Source organism: Brachycentrus maculatus, unplaced genomic scaffold (genome assembly GCF_059751285.1).
Source record: "Brachycentrus maculatus isolate JH-2025_06_01 unplaced genomic scaffold, ASM5975128v1 h1tg000050l, whole genome shotgun sequence".
NCBI classification, from domain to species: Eukaryota; Metazoa; Arthropoda; class Insecta; order Trichoptera; family Brachycentridae; genus Brachycentrus; species Brachycentrus maculatus.
In genome coordinates this window covers 221,921-243,147 of record NW_028280804.1, presented here as the reverse complement: position 1 = coordinate 243,147, position 21,227 = coordinate 221,921, and the positions used below count along the sequence as shown (strand labels likewise).

The following is a 21,227-nucleotide window of genomic DNA, read 5'->3' as shown; positions in this document are numbered from 1 at the left end:
TGCGGATACTGCCAACATTTATAGTTGTTATATACTCGTGTATGTATATATATATATATATATATATATATATATATATATATATATATATATATATATATATATATATATATATATATATATATATATATATATATATATATATATATATATATATATATATATATATATATATATATATATATATATTTAAATATTTATATATAAATATAAAACTAATTAACCATCATGCCGCTTACCCGCAGGGGTAGGAAGAGAGAATCGAACGCCACACCACTCTGTTTTTGCAAACATTCTTCGCCACCTCTACATCCATGCATTTCCTCATACGTAACCGACAATTATTACGACTCCTGACCCGGCCGCTTTCAAGTATTTGACATATCTGATTGTGCCAGGTTTTTCTAGGTCTTTCTCTGCTATACTTGTATATATATTAATGATAATAATTTTGGGGAATTTAGAAAATGCTGGAAAAGTGGAGGCACCCTTTTATTGTGCCTTCTTGTTGGTCTTCTCATACAGGTGTATTTATGTTGATCCCCTCCTAAAAATAGAACCGGGAAAAAAACTTCCAGCACGTTAGCTTAATGCGTTAACCATTAAACTCCGGAGTCAGAAAGTTTAATTATTTCATCGATTACTCTGTATTATTTGATAATTTAAGTAATTTTTTTTTAAATTATGACTAATTACAAAAAAACGGGAACGACTTTATCAGCTTATTTGATTATTCTCTTAAATCTATTTTCAGCTTTCTGTGAATATGATTAATAAGGGGTTGCGACTTATGAAAAAATAAAAAACATTTTTTAAAATCATAATTGATACCTTAACTTTAAATGAAATTTCTTTATTTTTTTCTGAAAGAAAATGGAAGGTTTTTGTATGCATCCCAGGACATAATATTGTTAATTACTATTTATACTATCAGACACTGGATTGTTCACCCTACGGATGATATATTAATATAAATGTCTGAACTGAGATCGAGAACGTTTATTATTTTTTATACGGAAAATGTAAGTTTTAGCGCTCTAGGGCTTACAATCTGACATTTAGCTGACTTAAGTAATCTGCCTATAATTGAGCATCTATATTGCATAAATTTTATTAAACACGTTTTATGAAAAATTCCGAAATGCAATGGTCCGGGATTCCTTTTGCATATGGGTAGTAATGCAATAGATCTGTAGGTATTGCTGATTATAGCTCTGTCAGGAATTTTTAAAGGTATTTTTGACAAAAAACATTTTTATAAAGAATTGTTTTTTTACATAGTATCCTGAAAATCTACTTTACATGTTTTGTACAATTAAAGCCACAGATGGTTTTTGTTTTTGATGTGAGGTATCCGCACCCTTACGATAACGTACGTACATCTCAATTCACGCATGTCACAAACTAACTTATTAACGTACTTTCACTTATTGTAGTTCAGCAACATTTCAGCAAATTCCTCGAAGTATGAGACTTTATGACGAAGTTTATTTGATCTTCAGGCAAGAAATATATCCATAAAGGAATGTCTGATTATTCGCGAGTGCTGTTTTCCCCTTTGCTGGATTCTGTATTATTTTGTCACCCCACACGAACTAAATACAACATAATCAATCACAACATTCTGCTAGATAAACATTAAATAAGTTACAAGTAAGTTCATATTCATCCAATCTCTCTAATGTGTTTCGAAGCTCTGTATCAAGATTAAACTTAAATTACGAAGTTATTCATTCTCTTTGATGAATAAGACATTATTAATTTATTTATTTTGACGCCTCAAAGGCTTTTGGAAGTTGACGCAGTAGTTTTCATAGCATGTGCGTATATAAAGTTTTGTTCAACTAGCTTGAGTTTCCCTGGAATTCCTCCTTAGGCTTTGTGTTATGCAGGTAGGTTTAAGGCGCGTTAAGGATGGCCTGTCGATGCTGGTGGTTTTTTTCAGGGCTTATATGGTAACAATCTCTTCTGATGCTGTCATTTTAAAATGGTGATCAGTTGTATACTCTACTTTGTATATATTCCCCCCTGACATTGATAAGACATTTGTAATGTTTTTATCTGTGCTCCCGAAACACTTAAAACGAACCAAAACGATTGAATACTAAAATACGATTATTTAAACTAATTATAGCAAACAAATAAACAAACTTTCATACCGCTTACCTGCAAGGGTAGGCTAAAAGAATATAACGCTACACATTCTGTATTTGCAAACAATTCGCCTCTTTCACATTCACGCTTCTCTTCATTCACGTACTTGACATAATTGACGGTCACGTACTTGACATAATTGATCGTGCCAAAACTTTTGTGGTGTAATCAGCTAAAATTTTTAACTATATTCCCCCTTAAATTTTGTTAAACTGTTCTTTCTTCAATCATTTTTCCACACGTTTAAACTATCACAACACACCTTTCTTAATGTTATCCATAATGCTTTTATCTCAGCCTTGTATTATTTCCTTATTTTACCATTCGAATATATGTTACACATCGTTCCGTTGAAAAAAATACTTGAAAAAAACCTTAAATTTAGTAATTTGGAATTAAATATGAACTAATCAATACTGTATTTGATTTTAGTAAATTGAAATCATACCTTTCTGATAACCAAAAGTTTGAATTAACGTAAAAATCAGATTTTATTACTGAAATAGATAAATGTCACCTCGCTATTTTAGCTCAGACCAAATAATTAAGAAAAGACCGTTGTGGCCATTTGGAACAGTATGCTACGTGAGACGACTGTTTCAGGTAATACCACTATTCCAAATTACCCCACATTACGGTAGAAATACGATTGTTTTGGATGGTTTGGACAGATGCAGAATACATAATCTCCACGTTATATTTTTACAAAACTAAGCAAACGTAAATTAATGCAGTATCCGATATTATAATAAAATTAATATAGTAAAAATAGAAGAAACCCAGAATGGTGAACAAATATTTGGACACACTCAAAATGTTGTAACTCCTTCTACTCTGAAGGGTATGTTTTCTTCAAACCCTTATCCGCACCCCAATGGTGCATAGAGCATTGCATTATATAAACGCAGTGTTATTTTGATCATTAATTAGCTCATGAAGGAAAGGTGATCAGCCCTCCGCTTCAGGTACCAGTCCAGGATAATATTAAATAAATATTAGAGTGAAATAAACACTTATATTTATTTGAATCACCTCTGGGAATCGAACCCGGGACTTAGCAGAGTGTTTTGACCACTACACTACGAAAGTGGGTACGTTTTAGTCAACAACAAAGGACACCATATAACGTGTGCAAGAAATATTCAGTGTTTTATTTCCTTCCAATTTTCGACTGTGGTTGGTTAGAAATTAATCTCCTCATTTGTTCATACATCTGAAGTAATCACGCCTCCGTGCTGTCCTTGGGGGGTTCTAATTTAGTTTCGCCACCCTTTTACATAAGCAAACCTTTAAAATCGAATCAGTGGGGTTGGAAGCCACCCTTTTTGATACAATTAGGCCTTTCAAATTCATTACACGGGTGATTTAATACAAAAGTGTTAATGGCGGAGTGAGGTAACCATTTTAATGAGAAATCTTTTTGGTATCCGACGATTTAGTAAGCGGAAAAATATCTGTAAATAATAACGTATAGCTTTATTTTAATGTTACTAGTTCTCTATTACTTTAGTCTTTAAGTCATTGTTTGTGTTCGTCTTAAATTGTATTCTGTTTTTTTTTTATTTTTGGAAACATTGTTATTTTTTTTATTTTTTTTTTTGTGTTCTTATTGTTTTTATTTTATTAATAATTAAAAGAGGTAATGAGGGGATCCCGAGGGGTGGGGATGAAGTGTCGAACTCTGTCCGTACATTCTCCTCCCCCCTCATTAATTGAATAGAGCAATATTTATTTCTTCAGAAATATTTTGAAGATTTTCCTCTATGTGCAGCTGACAGAGAGTCCCTCAGGACTCTATAACTGCTGCGGGTGGATGGTGGGCTCAGATTCCATAAGCTTTATTTAAAAAAACGAGAGAGATTACGCATCTTCCAATTTCTATATTTGTGGACCTATTCATAGAATAAAATTTATAGTATTTATTGATTTCGTATTTAAATTTGAATAAATACCACTTCTTTTTGCATCGAAACACGTTTCACAAAAGATTTCAATAAAAAGTGGTTGTACTAAAAATTTCATTACGATAACCTTTAATTTTTGTTGCTAATATTTGTAATTTAAAGTTTGCTTTAAAAGTTAATATGTTATTTTTTATTAGCATTCACGTGCTTGATAATTCAAATAAAAAATAAATCACCAGAAAATACATGCAATAAATACGTGATAATTCAAAGAAAATAAAAAAAATAATAAAATGACGGGTGTGATAATTCAGATAAGAAATAAATCACTAAAAAATACGTGAAAAACAGACAATAAGATCACTATTTTGAATTATTTAATAAAAACACGACTAATTTCGAAAACTACAACTTCTACTTATCAACACTAATCGACAATTTGTATTTAAACATATGGATGATAATGTCTTTATTTCTCGAAACAAGCCGTGTTGATATTAGTTCTCTCAAAAAGTGGTTTTATACAAATGTTTTAATATTTAATTTCAATATATAATAATACCACATAATTTGACTTTTCAAGCCTCCGTAATTTTAAGTTTATATTTAAAATTAGACTTGTATTAAAAATACAAGACCGGTTGCTTTTATTTCATGAATTGTTTATCTGAGTTACATTTTTTTTATTCAAGAGATTTTTGAAAATATTCCATCATTTATTTCAAAAATCTAGAAATATAAACAATTTTGGTTCATTGGTATTAAAGAGGATATTTCAAAACAAAAACATGAGAGATTGAAGGATTTCCAGCTGGTTGAAGCGAAGCCATTTTATTTCAGAGTGATTGATACCAGGAAAATGTTTTTATGATTGAACATGATATGAATGCTATCATATTATGAAAATATTTAATTGAACTCAACATTTTACTGCAATTTTCTGTACATTATACATGTTCATCGTTGAAATTAATTAATAAAATTACCTGTATAGTGGTTTTCCGACGTCTTCTCTGTACCACAGCACCATGGAAACCCTGTCCTCTCGTATTTCCGGTTCTATTTTGCAAGGAAGGATTGCTTTTCTTCCTAGAACTGCGTCTACTTTTAATCTCGTATCTGAAAGAGCAAAATAATCCAATTAGTTATTAAACAATTATCGAGAATATTCTAGGAAGTTGATTCAGTTGATTAATCTATTTATATATATATATATATATATATATATATATATATATATATATATATATATATATATATATATATATATATATATATATATATATATATATATATATATATATATATATATACATACATATATATATATATATATATATATATATATATATATATATATATATATATATATATATATATATATATATATATATATATATATATATATATATATATATATATATATATATATATATATATATATATATATATATATATATATATATATATTTATATACATATGTATAAACATACATACATGAGTGTGTGTGAATATGAGATTCAACAATAAAATTCAAGATACATGTTTTCATAATTGCTCGTCTTTTGATAGAAACATTCGTTCAAAACAAGAATCTGATATCCATAGAAATTCTATATCTGGAATTTCAGAAAAATGGTTTAATGAAACATGATCCGAGTAGGGAATTAATGTATTGTACTTTCATACTACAATTTTCTATGACATGCAGAGACATACCCGTATTACGTATATTTCAATGAATTTTAAATGCACTCTCCCCATTAAATTCGTAATGGGTTATTTTCTTTTTCAATATGAAAATGTTTTTCTACAGTATTTTTTTGTTTGTGCATGAATATATTTTGTTAAGCGTTTAGTGTGTTAAACAATTTTGGATTATTTTTGTTTACAAATAAATCAAGTGTTTTTTTTTATATATGCACACATTTACAGTATGCATTGAAATGATTAAAAAAATAACTATAGAAAATGAATATTTTTCAAAATATGAAAAAAATGAGCTTCTCAGTTTTTGTTTTATCAGGCTCTTATAAATAACACAATCATTCTTGCACTGCTCCATTTACTGCGCTGAAATTCGGACTTTTCTATTCCACCAACTTTCAGGAATACGTACCGAGAGCGACGGCGAAGCTTAATCTTTGGCGAGGCAATGAATTTTCCCTTCTAGCTTGATTTATCCAGCACAGAAAACAATGGAGTCCATACTGCAGAAGAATTGAGTAGAAGTATGTGCAACAAATAATAGCGTTAGAGAGTTAATTGATGGTTGGTAAAGCGTGATTTTTCTCCGCTTACCGTGAGTCGGTTAAGAGAAAGGTTTGTAAGATAAATACGTCTAGTGTAGGTTTTAATCGAGAATAAATAAATGCAACGATGTTTGTTTTAGTAACGACATACATGCACATACGTATTTATACGAGTATATATATATATATATATATATATATATATATATATATATATATATATATATATATATATATATATATATATATATATATATATATATATTTATATATTTATATATATATATATATATAAATATATATAAATATATATATATGTATATATATATATATATATATATATATATATATATATATATATATATATATATATATATATATATATATATATATATATATATATATATATATATATATATATATATATATATATATATATATATATATATATTATATATATATATATATATATATATATTTATATATATATATATATATATATATATATATATATATATATATATATATATATATATATATATATATATATATGTATATATATATATATATATATATATATATATATATATATACATATAAATATATATATTTAAGGAAATATATTAAATCTCTAAAATTGTTCAACGGTCGTTAAATTGGTCGTTAAAGTATGTGCAACAAATAATAGCGTTAGAGAGTTAATTGATGGTTGGTAAAGCGTGATTTTTCTCCGCTTACCGTGAGTCGGTTAAGAGAAAGGTTTGTAAGATAAATACGTCTAGTGTAGGTTTTAATCGAGAATAAATAAATGCAACGATGTTTGTTTTAGTAACGACATACATGCACATACGTATTTATACGAGTATATATATATATATATATATATATATATATATATATATATATATATATATATATATATATATATATATATATATATATATATATATATATATATTTATATATTTATATATATATATATATATATATAAATATATATAAATATATATATGTATATATATATTTATATATATATATATATATATATATATATATATATATATATATATATATATATATATATATATATATATATATATATATATATATATATATATATATATATATATATATATATATATATATATATATATATATATATATTATATATATATATATATATATATATTTATATATATATATATATATATATATATATATATATATATATATATATATATATATATATATATATATATATATATATACATATAAATATATATATTTAAGGAAATATATTAAATCTCTAAAATTGTTCAACGGTCGTTAAATTTTTTTTACAAAACGTTACATTATAATATGCATCTTCATACGTGTGTAAATAAAATTTTCAATATTAGTTTGTTCATATCCTCATGGTTGTAAAGTAAACCAAATAGTTGACTTTATGTCAAAAAATGTGTTTACTTTTAAAATACTCTCCTCATCATTCATTGTTCAATGAATGACAATTTATAATTAATATTATCCGGTTTCGAAGCTAATTGATCCATTTTTGAGATAAAAGTTCTGAAACCGTTTGGTATAGTAATTAAGTTCTAACATCATAAAAAATGAACTGATTTTCAAAAAAAGCAATTTTGTTTATAGGTTTTTTTGTAAGCATTAAAATAAGATGAATGAAATAAAAGTATTTTGTTCCAAGGAATACCTTCAAATTTTAATATAATTTATAAAATAGTTAGTTTATTTTACAGTTTTTAAGTATAATAAAGCTAATATTCTAAGTAAAGTTCAGCATATACGAGTTCCGAAAATTGTAAGGATTCTTGTTTCAATTATTATGGTTCTAGCATACACCGTATGTACAAAATAGACATATACATTATACGAGTATTATACGGAGCATGCCGGCCATCCGTTGAGAAGTTCCTTCCATACTTTAATTTTCACAAAGCTCCAGTGGACGCCGCCACAGCCTTCCGAGTATTATCCACGAAGGCTGTATTAGGTAGCGGCTAGAGGGTTGTAGCTTGTATTAACTGGAAGGCTTCTGTGTGAGAAGGGGTCACATTTGGACCAGGTATTCCCATTGGATCCTAGCGGCGACAAGAGGATTTGCGATTTTCAGCACGACTTTGTTGCACACTTTTTTCGTTTCAGGTCAGAAGAGTGAAATGGGTATCTGGTTCTACGTACTATTTTCAGTCTGGTATATTTCATGGGTTTCGTAATCCCCTGTGGGATGAATTCTCATTATATTGAGTTGTAAATCAAGAACTCCATCGTTCAATCTCATTTAGATCCATCGCTTTACCATATAATTTTAGTGATACTGCTCTAAATATTAACATTAAATTCATTCAAATATCTTTGTTTTGTATTTGACGAGTCCTCTATTTAAAGAGTAAGTATTTACTTAAAATTATAAATTATTCTTTTTATGAGTATTTGGATCTATAAATATAAATACATGAAGTGGTCAAATACAACTGTTTTAAGTTTTAAGATCACTAAAATGACAGTCTCCATGGCGTAATTGGGTAGACGCTGCGAAACTGGCGTCACGGGTTCGATTTATTTTATTATTAATTATAAATTCAACAAATTGATCTAGTTGTTTTTTATGTATTTTTCATATTTGCCTTCCCTATCCTTACAACCTGCAGAAAAGCATCTTATGTTTGCTTTGCGGGTTTTTCATTTTAATTTTTTTTTATATTATCATTATCTGAAATAACTTTCATTACATTCAAACGGTAAATTCAGGAAGTAAATCGGTTTTCAGTCAGTTGCGAATCTTCTGTGAAACTAAGCTTGTGGCCGTCTACAACTGGCTGTGCACACTAGCCAAGTTACCAAACCGGGGAAAACTCAAACAAAACTATTTTTAATTAAGGTAAAAAACAAACAAAAAACTTCAGAACGTCGCTGACCAAGTGAGAATTTGCACTAAGCAGATTTAAATTAATTCTCCATTTTCCAGTCTCTACTTCGCTTTTCCCTCATATAAATTTGAAAATATATATCAAATATATACTACAGTTTGCATTTTTGCAGTTTGCAAAACTAGTTGTGATCACATCTATAAACTCAATTTTTTTTTAATATTCAAATCTCTGTACTTTTTCACGATGTCTATGCTAAATCAATAAATAACATATTTTATTTTGTTAAATACAGAATAATTTATTTAATCGAGGATTTTTTTTAACTTGAAACTCATGCAGAAAACGAGTCACAATTGATTCGAAAAAAGAGGTATTTAAAAAGCAAAATTTACATTTAAAATGACTAGGTATGGTAGTGACAAAATCAAATAATGAAAAAAATCTATTTAACAGTTTTTAAAACATCATATATACATAAAAAATGTCGATTTAATTTTTAAATTTAATTATCACGTGATTTTTTTTTAATCAAATTTTATCCACAAAATAAAAATTCTCTGCTTTCATTTATTGATTCATTATTTTTTTAAGAAAATAACGAAAATTTAATAAATCAATATATCATTAAAAAAAAGTAAAATTGAATATTTTTTCAAAGCCAGTATTATTTTTCATGGTTAAAAGTGTGTTTTACAGTTTTTAAAAAAATATTCATATCTTACAAGCATTTAAACCACTTTCAGAAGACATTCAAGAAATTCGTTTAATGTTAACAAGTATTTTATATTTTTTAAAGATTTTTTTCATGAAGCGACACATTCAAGACATGCCTTAAACCACCCTGAAAATTCTTTAAAATCCTGAAAATTCCTGATAAAAAAATCTACAATAACGGGTTGAATAAACAAACAGCAGCCCCTTATCTATTTAGTATTCGCGGAGCCCGAAGGCTTTGATCACCGGAGGCTTGCGAACGATCAAGATATCGCAGATGCTCACGGGGTAACATCCATCCTGGGTGGTGGCAATGGGGGTGATTCCACCACATCACGCGATGACGGATGGACGGTTTTACGGAATCAATTTTCACCCCCTTACGGAGACAATCTTAAAAATGAAAAATGCTGAAAAAAATCTTGAAGGCACAATCGAAATTCACTCAATTCTATTTATATTTAAAAAAAAAATAAATTAGGCATACATATTGTCATTGATGTTGGCGTTAGGCATTTGAGATTTGGTGCTACAGGCGCATGATAGAGATTCATTGTTCGAAACATGTAGGAAACAACTAGGTATTAAGTAGGGCAGGGGAGTCTGGATACTTACTAAATAAAGTAACACAACAGCTAGACAAATAGAAAAACTATCATATAAGATACCAGGCCTGCTTCTTACGATGGCGAAAGTCATGTATGAAGGCAAAAACTACAGAGAAGGTACAACCCAGCTTAACCTACATGGACTAAATATCTCCGACATGCGTTGTAACGGGTATGCTGAGTTAAAGAGACGAGCGGAGGATAGAGAGAGATAGAGACTGATCATGTTTGTAAGAAGCTAACTTATCACGATTACCCACTTACATTTCATCACAAAAAAATCGTCTGGAAGACAGCATTATTATCGTTTAAAATTGATAAAATTGATGTTTAAATTTTTTTAAATTTAATTATCTTTGATTTAAATTTTACCAGGTAAATACTACTATTTCTTACTCGTATAATCTATTGTGACACGTGTTTCGATGTATTGCGCATCATTTTTAAACACCATTTGATGCGGATTGCACTGTCACTGAAAAAATGACAGTGCAATCCGCATTTACCAAGTAAATATCCGCAATATACCAAGTAAAATTTAAATTAATAATAGATACGAGTAGATATTACCAAAAAGAGACTGCCGAATCAACAAATGAAATTAAAACATTACAAAAATTAATATTGGTTTTAAATTTTTTACTTGATTAAAGTCATAGAAAAATCAGAATAAACACCTAGAATCACAAAATATCTTACGACACTAGCTAGCCCCTTAGAGAACAAAGAATTTGAAGATGAAAATTCTTCCCCTTGAAATGTTTTCACATACATTATCTTTCCACCTTTATTTGTAATAAATACCCCAATTTCCATCCCCCTGACGTCCGATAATTGAAATAAAGAACACCTTAGAATGCCGCAAACTTAATCAAGACGAATTGCGTTTTTTGTGTTTTGTATCGTGTTTCATGGTCCTTGGCACCTTAGAGGGGCGATTAATTATTTTAAGTAACTTCTTACGGCATCAACCTTCGCGGTTTTTGAATAGAACTCTATAGGGGTGAACTGGGGCAAACGTCTCAAGGGAAAAATATGTTAATTAAATTTTACTATTATAATGAAATTCTTAAAACAATGTAAAACTGATGTCAAAAATAATAAATACACACATATATATATATACACACACACATATATATATATATATATATATATATATATATATATATATATATATATCTACATATATATATATATATATATATATATATATATATATATATATATATATATATATATATATATATATATATATATATATATATATATATATATATATATATATATATATATATATATATATATATATATATATATATATATATATATATATATATATATATATATATATATATATATATATATATATATATATATATATATATATATATATATATATAATATATATATATATATATATATATATATATATATATATATATATATATATATATATATTTATATATATATATATATATATATATATATATATATATATATATATATATATATATATATATATATATATATATATATATATATATATATATATATATATATATATATATATATATATATATATATATATATATATATATATATATATATTATATATTTATATATATATATATATATATATATATAAATATAAATATATATATATTATTTTTTGACATCTCATCAAAGATGAAGAAGAATATGGAAGTCTGGGCATTTACGGGGCTTACGACCGTCATAGGCTGGTTTGAGTGATCACTTTACACACGTGTAACATTCACCAATTCTACCCATTATTGACAACCACACTACTCAAATTCTTGGAAGTTCTATATATATGAACCAATTTAGAAACCTTGTTCATGAATCACTAAAACTTCACTAGAGACATCTATTGGTGAGATGTAAAGAAGCTTTTTATTAAGCAGAAACTCTTATATTAGTATGTGAGATTAGTATTTGGACACACTCAAAATGTTGTAAATATATATATATATATATATATATATATATATATATATATATATATATATATATATATATATATATATATATATATATATATATATATATATATATATATATATATATAATATATATATATATATATATATATATAAATATATATTATATATATATATATGTATATATATATATATATATATATATATATATATATATATATATATATATATATATATATATATATATATATATATATATATATATATATATATATATATATATATATATATATGCAAACGGGAGAACACAATGAGGACAACCAAAAATTTATTGAATGTTTTTCGCAGATACTTTGGCACATTTTATAAACTTTATAAACAACTTTGACAACTTTTTAACAACTTTGTTTTTACCACTTTTTTTATTATCAGTACACTTTAACCTACTGGTTTCGACAAGAACCTTGTCGTCATCAGGGTTTATTAAATTCTTAAACATGAAATATATTAAAATACTCATAATTAATTACATTCCCTTCACAAAAAGTCCTAAATGTTATTTTTACTATGCATTGCGTAGCAACTCCAAATAACAACTGGTTTGAGTGATCACTTTACACACGTGTAACATTCACCAATTCTACCCATTATTGACAACCACACTACTCAAATTCTTGGAAGTTCTATATATATGAACCAATTTAGAAACCTTGTTCATGAATCACTAAAACTTCACTAGAGACATCTATTGGTGAGATGTAAAGAAGCTTTTTATTAAGCAGAAACTCTTATATTAGTATGTGAGATTAGTATTTGGACACACTCAAAATGTTGTAAATAAATATATATATATATATATATATATATATATATATATATATATATATATATATATATATATATATATATATATATATATATATATATATATATATATATATATATATATATATATATATATATATATATATATATATATATTTATATATATATATATATACATATATATATATATATATATATATATATATATATATATATATATATATATATATATATATATATATATATATATATATATATATATATATATATATATATATATATATATATATATATATGCAAACGGGAGAACACAATGAGGACAACCAAAAATTTATTGAATGTTTTTCGCAGATACTTTGGCACATTTTATAAACTTTATAAACAACTTTGACAACTTTTTAACAACTTTGTTTTTACCACTTTTTTTATTATCAGTACACTTTAACCTACTGGTTTCGACAAGAACCTTGTCGTCATCAGGGTTTATTAAATTCTTAAACATGAAATATATTAAAATACTCATAATTAATTACATTCCCTTCACAAAAAGTCCTAAATGTTATTTTTACTATGCATTGCGTAGCAACTCCAAATAACAACTAATGGAATCACCCAAAAACCTTATGAAACGGAGTAAAATGGAGTACACACAAAAAAAACATGATTATGACAAGGTTCTTGTCGAAACCGGTAGGTTAAAGTGTACTTATAATAAAAAAGTGCTTAGAATAAAGTTGTTTAATTTTATAAACAACCAAAAATACTTGGCACGACCTGATCAAGTTGAACCTAAAATCTGGGAGGGTCAAAAATCTGCGAAATCAGAGAGTATATATAATTATATGTATGCACGCAAAGTAAGCTAGGAGTATTTTTCAGAACAGGAGATTGTGGCGTTCTATCCTCTCTCCCTACCCCTGCATGGAATATTTGTTTATACACTCATAACAAACAAAAATGGAAATACTAAAAAATATATAACTCTCCTCATCGATCATCGTTCACTTTGTGTAATCCCACTTTATGAGCGATGAATAATAAGGAGAATGTTATATTACCATTCTAATAAGTTAATAATGCTTTTTAAATACAAAATATACAAATTAATCATTTTAACGAAACAAGAATTATTTTTCTCAATAATTATCTATCCAAAATACACCCCTGCCTTCCACCCCTTGGGACAACTAACTGTTATGAAATTAAATGTTCTATAATTTGTTGTGTAATTTAGAGGGGATTCGTTGGCATTAAACAGCGTAAGAATGCAGCCTTTTCAAACAGGGATGAAAAAAACTGAGGAGAAAATTGTGGAGACCTGAAAACACGTTTGCGGCAATACAAATAATTAAAAGCCTCATTTGACTTCAGCTTAAAACATAAATTAATGTGGTTACTGTGCTCAGTAATTAAAAAGAATGTCAGTGACTAATTGCCTTTAGCACACAATTTTTCTTTGTTTGAACGTACTATACGAGTTGCTTTTATTATTTTCTGTGAAACACTCATTCTTCAAGCAGATTTTAGTTTAAATAGTTTTTTTTTTAACTAATGCTGTATATATTCGAATGGGTAATTTTTAAATATTTTATTATTATAGGTGTCTGAATTTGATATGAAACACCTATGATTCCCTTTTAAATGAAAAAAAGAAGGATATTTAGGCATCCTACAGCTTACGACCTGGCAATTGGCTAGTTTAAGCGATCACTTTATATTTCTTGAATGTTTTTTGCAGGTACTTTGTGGTACATTTTATAAACTTTTAAAATTTAACAACTTTGTTTTAACAACTTTTTTATTATAAGTACACTTTTACCTACCGGTTTCAATAAGAACCTTCTCATCTTCAGGGTTTATTTAATTGTAAAACATGAATAACATAAAAAAAACTCTTAATTAATTACATTTTCTTACCAAAAACTTCCACACACTGCGTAAAAAATCCTAAATGTTATACTAATACTTCATTTCTTTCACGCTTATACACTTACTTTATACACTTGTGTAGCGTAGTCATGCATTTGTCGTAGCTAATAAGGGCGCGAGAAATTTATCATGTAATTCATGTAATTCACAGCTTTTTAGATACTCTGGAGCCATAACTATGCATTGATTTAAACAAAAGCAGATAAAGTTCATATTCAATATTTTGAAAAAGCCCTACTGTGACAAGTATAATTATAATTTAATTAATATTTTAAATGAAATAAGAATGTACAACATTTTGAGTGTGACAAAATCTTTGTTCGAAAACCTGCATCTTATGAACAAGGTAGTTGTCAATTATAGTCAAATGTTACAGGTGGATTACGTGATCAATCAAATCAACCTATGATAGTTGGTAAGCCCTATAAATCCCAGATTTTTATATTTTTTTCACCTTTGTTGAGATCAATATACAGTATTGCTATTTAAGAACCGTCAGTTCATTAAGTCTTAACATTCGTGTGAAAATGCCATAACTAGGCGAAACAACTGTCAAATAATAAAATTCAGTAATAAATGAAACCCTGAAGAGGGCAACAGGTTGTTGCCGAAACTAGTTGGTTAATAAAAAATATGAGTGGATCAGAACACAAAGTATTTTTATTTCTCGAAATAATATGTCAATATGATCCACAAAGTTAATGCTTTCAATATTCAAAACAAAATAAAATACAACTTAGTAGACTCAAACAATCTCTGTTTGATTTAAAAATTACTACACAGATTAAAATGGAGTTCTACAAATTAAACACCAAATCAATATAAAGAGAAATAGAGATCAATGAAGAGTAAAAATAATACTCAAAAAAATGAGAATGATCAAACGTTTATCTTTGGCAATAATTTCATTAGGTGACCTCTTAAGCTCCCTACATTTTAGGGCTTTATTAAAAGGGATGATGAATAAAAAGCCACCCTTCAAGTACAAAAAGCAAAAGGCTGTTTAGTTCACCAAACAGTCGCAGGCTTTCATACGATTCCCGTTAAGCTTGGACTTTATCGGCGGTCCTAAATCTCCATCAAGAATAAGAAAACTTTCGGGAAAAGGAACGAGTTCAAACTGAAAAAGGGAAAACCCAGGCATTCAATATTGATTGTGACAATGCAATACTTCCTACTTACGCTTTATATATGACCTACACATTTTTTAGTTTACCCTGTTTGGGCGTTTGTCCCAATCCACCCTTTTGCATCCTTTGAAACTACTCCTATCATAGAAATGTTGGACTAGTTGGTGAATACATATTTATATTGTATATTTTATGATTTTGAACCCTCAGGTGATATTGACGGGTTTGTATATGCAAAGCTCATTTTGAACATACGTATAAAGCTTTTGAAGGTTGAAAATATACTCTAGCATAACGGGAAACCAATTTAGAAGAAAGAAATAAACTTTACACTATTAAAGCTTTTCATTCAAGCCTTGCAATACATATAATTTATGTAACATTACATAAGGCATTATCAATTGTTGTGAAAATAAATATCCAAAGTAATTCATTATTCACAATGTTTCGGCATGTCTTAATCCTTGTTAACAAACCTGGGTTTCTCTATTTGGTAGTGGAGAAAGTAGAGAGACCCAGATTTGTGAACAACTTTACGACATTCAGCAAGCCAAGGACTTGACTCTAAAATTTAGACTTTGTTTAACACACAGTACTTGTTAATGGTGCTGAATTAATTGACAAACGCATCACAATCGACTTTTTTAAAATAGAGGTATAAATCAAATAAAATTTTAATTGAAATATGTTGATAATTTTTTGGTACTAATCATATCGCTCACTCCTTTCAAGAACGTCATAAATCAAAAATCGTAAATTTTCTTTAATGCGTGTTTTCGGAATGCCCAGAAAATGTACTATATCCCAGCAAAAGCGGCATATTTTGAACTCAATATTTAATCGCTACAGGGCAGAAGATGTTGTTTTTGCATTTTGAAGAAAAGGTATTGTTTAATTATTTTTTTAAATATACTAAATATTTTTCAAATGGAGAAAGTACTTTAAGGTTTTGCCAAAAGATCTGTTGCACAGCAAAAAGCTCAATAAGTGGCTTGAAATTTATTTTTTTATCATTGTATTGTATTTTGAAACTTTCAAAACGTTCTCCTGAAAAATCATGTTTTTTGAATTATGACGTTCTTGAAAGGAGTGAGCGATATATTAATCGGTTCTTTTAATGTTTTTCATACGTTCTATTTTTTTTTTTAATTAAAATTAAAACATTTTTTTGAAGGACCTGCTCTAGACTTAAAAATATATTTTTCTAAATAAAAAACTATCATTGAATACGTTTTAAAAGTTTTTCCGACGTTTAAATAAATACAAACGAAATATATATTATATGTCTAAAAATGGTGAGAAACTTATCATCAACTTATTTTGATTAATCAAGCTACATTTATACCACTTTAAGCTTAGCGGCTTCTCACACCGTATTGTTGGAACGTGGTTATATTTTAAAGTAAGAAATATTAATATCTAAACGACATAAATTGTGATTTATACAGCTCTTAACTGTGCTAAGGAAAGGATTCCGGGTGAGCTGTAGAATAAACAAACATTTTAAATACTAAGTGGTTTGTGAAAAACGAATACTACTCGCGGAATAATAATTTCAGTCTTTAAATAATATTTAATAGCTTTTTTACTGAAGCACATTTTAAAGATTGTACTTACTGACAAATATATTTGCAAGTTTTATTTTTGAAGAAAACCTTACTTCTTAATTGTATTCTATCTACTGAAATACATAGATAACCATCTTTTTTAACCATCAAGACTTTATTTAAATTTCTTCAGTAAATAAATACAAAAGTTTGCCAAATTTTTTTAAACGACATCATTATGTAATAACAAATATTGGAAGTTTGGTCAGAAAATTATATATTTTTTAATTTAAAAATACGCCTCAAGTAAAGTTTGTCTTAGTTTGTGATGAAATTTATTATTAGGATATTTAAGCAGGGATCTTTTATAGAGATTACATTCAAACTTTTTCTAATGAATTTTTATCGAGATGGTATAAATTTAGACTTAAAAGATATGTTTCTTTAAAATATGAAATGAGAATTCAGATCAAAAAATATTTTTAGTAACGTCAGAAATTTAAATAAGTACTTTTCTTTTTATTGACAAACATTAATTATCCTTTTATCTCCACAAAGTTTCGGTTTCATAGATAATAAAAGGACTTGTATAGAAACAAAAACAAAAACAAACAAAAAAACAGAAAAAACAACGCTAAAAAACATTTAAAAAAATACAAGAATAAAAAGAAAAACAATTACTTAATTAACGAAAAAAAAAAAAACAATAACAATGAAAAACAGAATAAAACCGAGAAAACCAAAACAAAAAAAAAAATAACAAAAGGAGAAAAAAATAAAGACAAAGCCACAAAACATTTTTTCAAATGTCAGTAACATTGGTTTTGGCATTTTTGCTTTTTCACAAGAGGCTTTACAGAGTTGGTAGCCATTTGCAAGTACCATATTTTGGTTGCCTTATTTTTTATGTTGACCGCGTGATTTCGATTGTAGAATTCAGAGGGCTTCTAGAAAATAGCTGCCATCTTGTTTAACTTTTGTTTGAGTTGATGGGAAACTTTACAACGCAACTTTTACACGTAGTTGAACTTTTTACAACTAGGTTACTTTACCTTAAAGTTCCCGAAAGCTCTGCCCTTTAAATACTATAATATCTCACTATAAGCCTGATACTTGACTCCGACGTAATGAATATTTCATCTTCGGGAGGAATGAAGTATTATCATAACTAAAAAAAGAACAGTAAAACAAATTTATGAGGTGATTGTAGCTAGGCGTAGGATTAAAATAAGACCGAGGAAAACTTGGCAGGGTCAAGTATTTATATAACTATACTTGAAAGTGGTATGGATAGATACATGAATGTTGATGAAGCTTAGATTGTTTGTTAAGATTGACTGGTGTGGCGTACTATTCTCTCTACCTATCCCTACGAGGAAACGGCGTGATGGTTTATTAATTTGAAGGTTTAAAAAAAATCAAATCGCTGAGATGAACAAATGTACAGACATATAGATATTAAAGTATTCATAAAATTATCAAACTAAATGAGATATTAATGTCAATATGATGTTAAATTAAGTACTAATAAATATATAAACAATGTTTTTTTAAACTAAGTCAAAATATTAACTGCATTTGAAAAAATATTTTATGTATAAGTATAATAGAATTCAAGTTTTTTTTAATTGCATATAAAACTGTAAAATGTATTCACAAAATTTTACGTGTGTCCATATCCTTGTTAACAAATCTGGGTTTCTCCACTTAGAAGTAATTTTTACGTTTCAACATATCAATACAGATGAAGAAGATATTTTGTGGGTTTTTACAGGACTATTCGTAGGCTGGTTTAAGATCCCTACAAACACGTGTAATTTTCACCATTCTTCCCAAGATTGATAACCACACTACTCAAAATAAAGAAGAGTTATTTATATTTCGGTTGACATATTTTTTCACATACCAGTGTTCGGAACCATTTACGTTTGAATTGAGTACGTTTTCATAAAAGTTCGTGAATGTTTCTGCTAATTTATACAAAGAACCTTACTCAACTCAATCATATATGTTGCCGATAATCTAATATGTGAAAGAATATGTCAATTAAAATGTCCAAACATCCCAAATTTGAGTAGGTAGTATGGTTGTCAATTATAGATTGAATGGTGAATGTTACACGTGTATAAAGTGATCACTTAAACAGACTATGATAGGCCGTAAGTCCTATAAATATCCAGAGTTTAATATGCTTCATCATCTATGTTGAGACATTAATATAAAATTTTCTACTTTTTTATTGTATCTAAGTTATTAATGTATTATTTTTTTATCAAAAAGAGTTTTAAAAAAACATACCGACGAAAATGAACAAACTTTTCTCGTTTATTTAAAATATATCAAAATATTGCGAGATAAACTTTTAAACACTTTAAAAATTACAAAAGTTATGGTTTTATCTGTTTTAAATATCTTTCAAATGCTGTCAACTTCACTCTAGCTTATCAGATTAAAAATCCGAATTGTGTTTTTAAATATTAACACATTTTTCAAATCGGTGCTCGGATATGTCATAAACAAGGCCTTGACTTTTAAAATTCAGGGCGATCCTTTTTCTCACATTTATGATGTTTGTTTTACGCAGCGGGGAACAGCTAGGGGCGGGGGTTTGTGTTAGGGAAGGAGGAATTTAGGGGTTGCGTAAGGTAGCACGTGGAAATGACACAACTGAAATTAGACTCGCGTCGTCAGCCAATCATCGCTTTTCGTTTCAGGAATGCGTAAGGGCAGTTTAAAACTGGACGCGAACAACATGCGTCCTGTAGCCATAAATGTTTGATAAGTAAACAACGTAGATCCTCATCTCAGTTTTTTACACAAATGTGTTTATATACGTTAATTTTTTTTAAATAGAAAAATAAACCAGTTTTTAAATACTTCCAGTATTTGAGTAGTTTATCAGTAATAACTTAATATTTTTGTTGAATTTCATTGAACTGATAATTATGTTCCTTTTATATTATTTTTTATCTTCCTCCTTTGTCCGCCTCCGTAGTGTAATGGTCAGCACGCTCGGCTACCATACTGGAAGTCCCGTGTTCGATTCCCAAGGGGAGGTAAAAAAATATTAGTGATTTTTTTCATTGTACTATTTATTCAATATTACCCTGGACTAGTACATGAAGCGGAGGGCTGATCACCTTTCCTTCATGTGTTAATGATCAAGATAACACTGCGTCTATATGATGCAGTGCCCTATGCATCATAATAATAATAATGATGATAATAAAACCCTTATCCGCACCCCAATAGTGCATAGGGCACTGCTTCATATAAACGCTGTGTTATCTTGATCGTTTACACATGAC

At 27.5% G+C, this 21,227-nt stretch overlaps 1 protein-coding gene across 1 annotated transcript in view; it reads right to left on the bottom strand.

The window, feature by feature from the left end:
• LOC148312019 (B-cell receptor CD22-like) overlaps nt 1–21,227 on the bottom strand; it is a 571,734-nt gene that overhangs the window by 402,925 nt on the left and 147,582 nt on the right. The window contains exon 3 of the mRNA XM_088277952.1: nt 5,045–5,177. Within this exon, the coding sequence (XP_088134078.1) occupies nt 5,045–5,177 (133 nt within the window). The remainder of the gene's footprint in view (nt 1–5,044; nt 5,178–21,227) is intronic.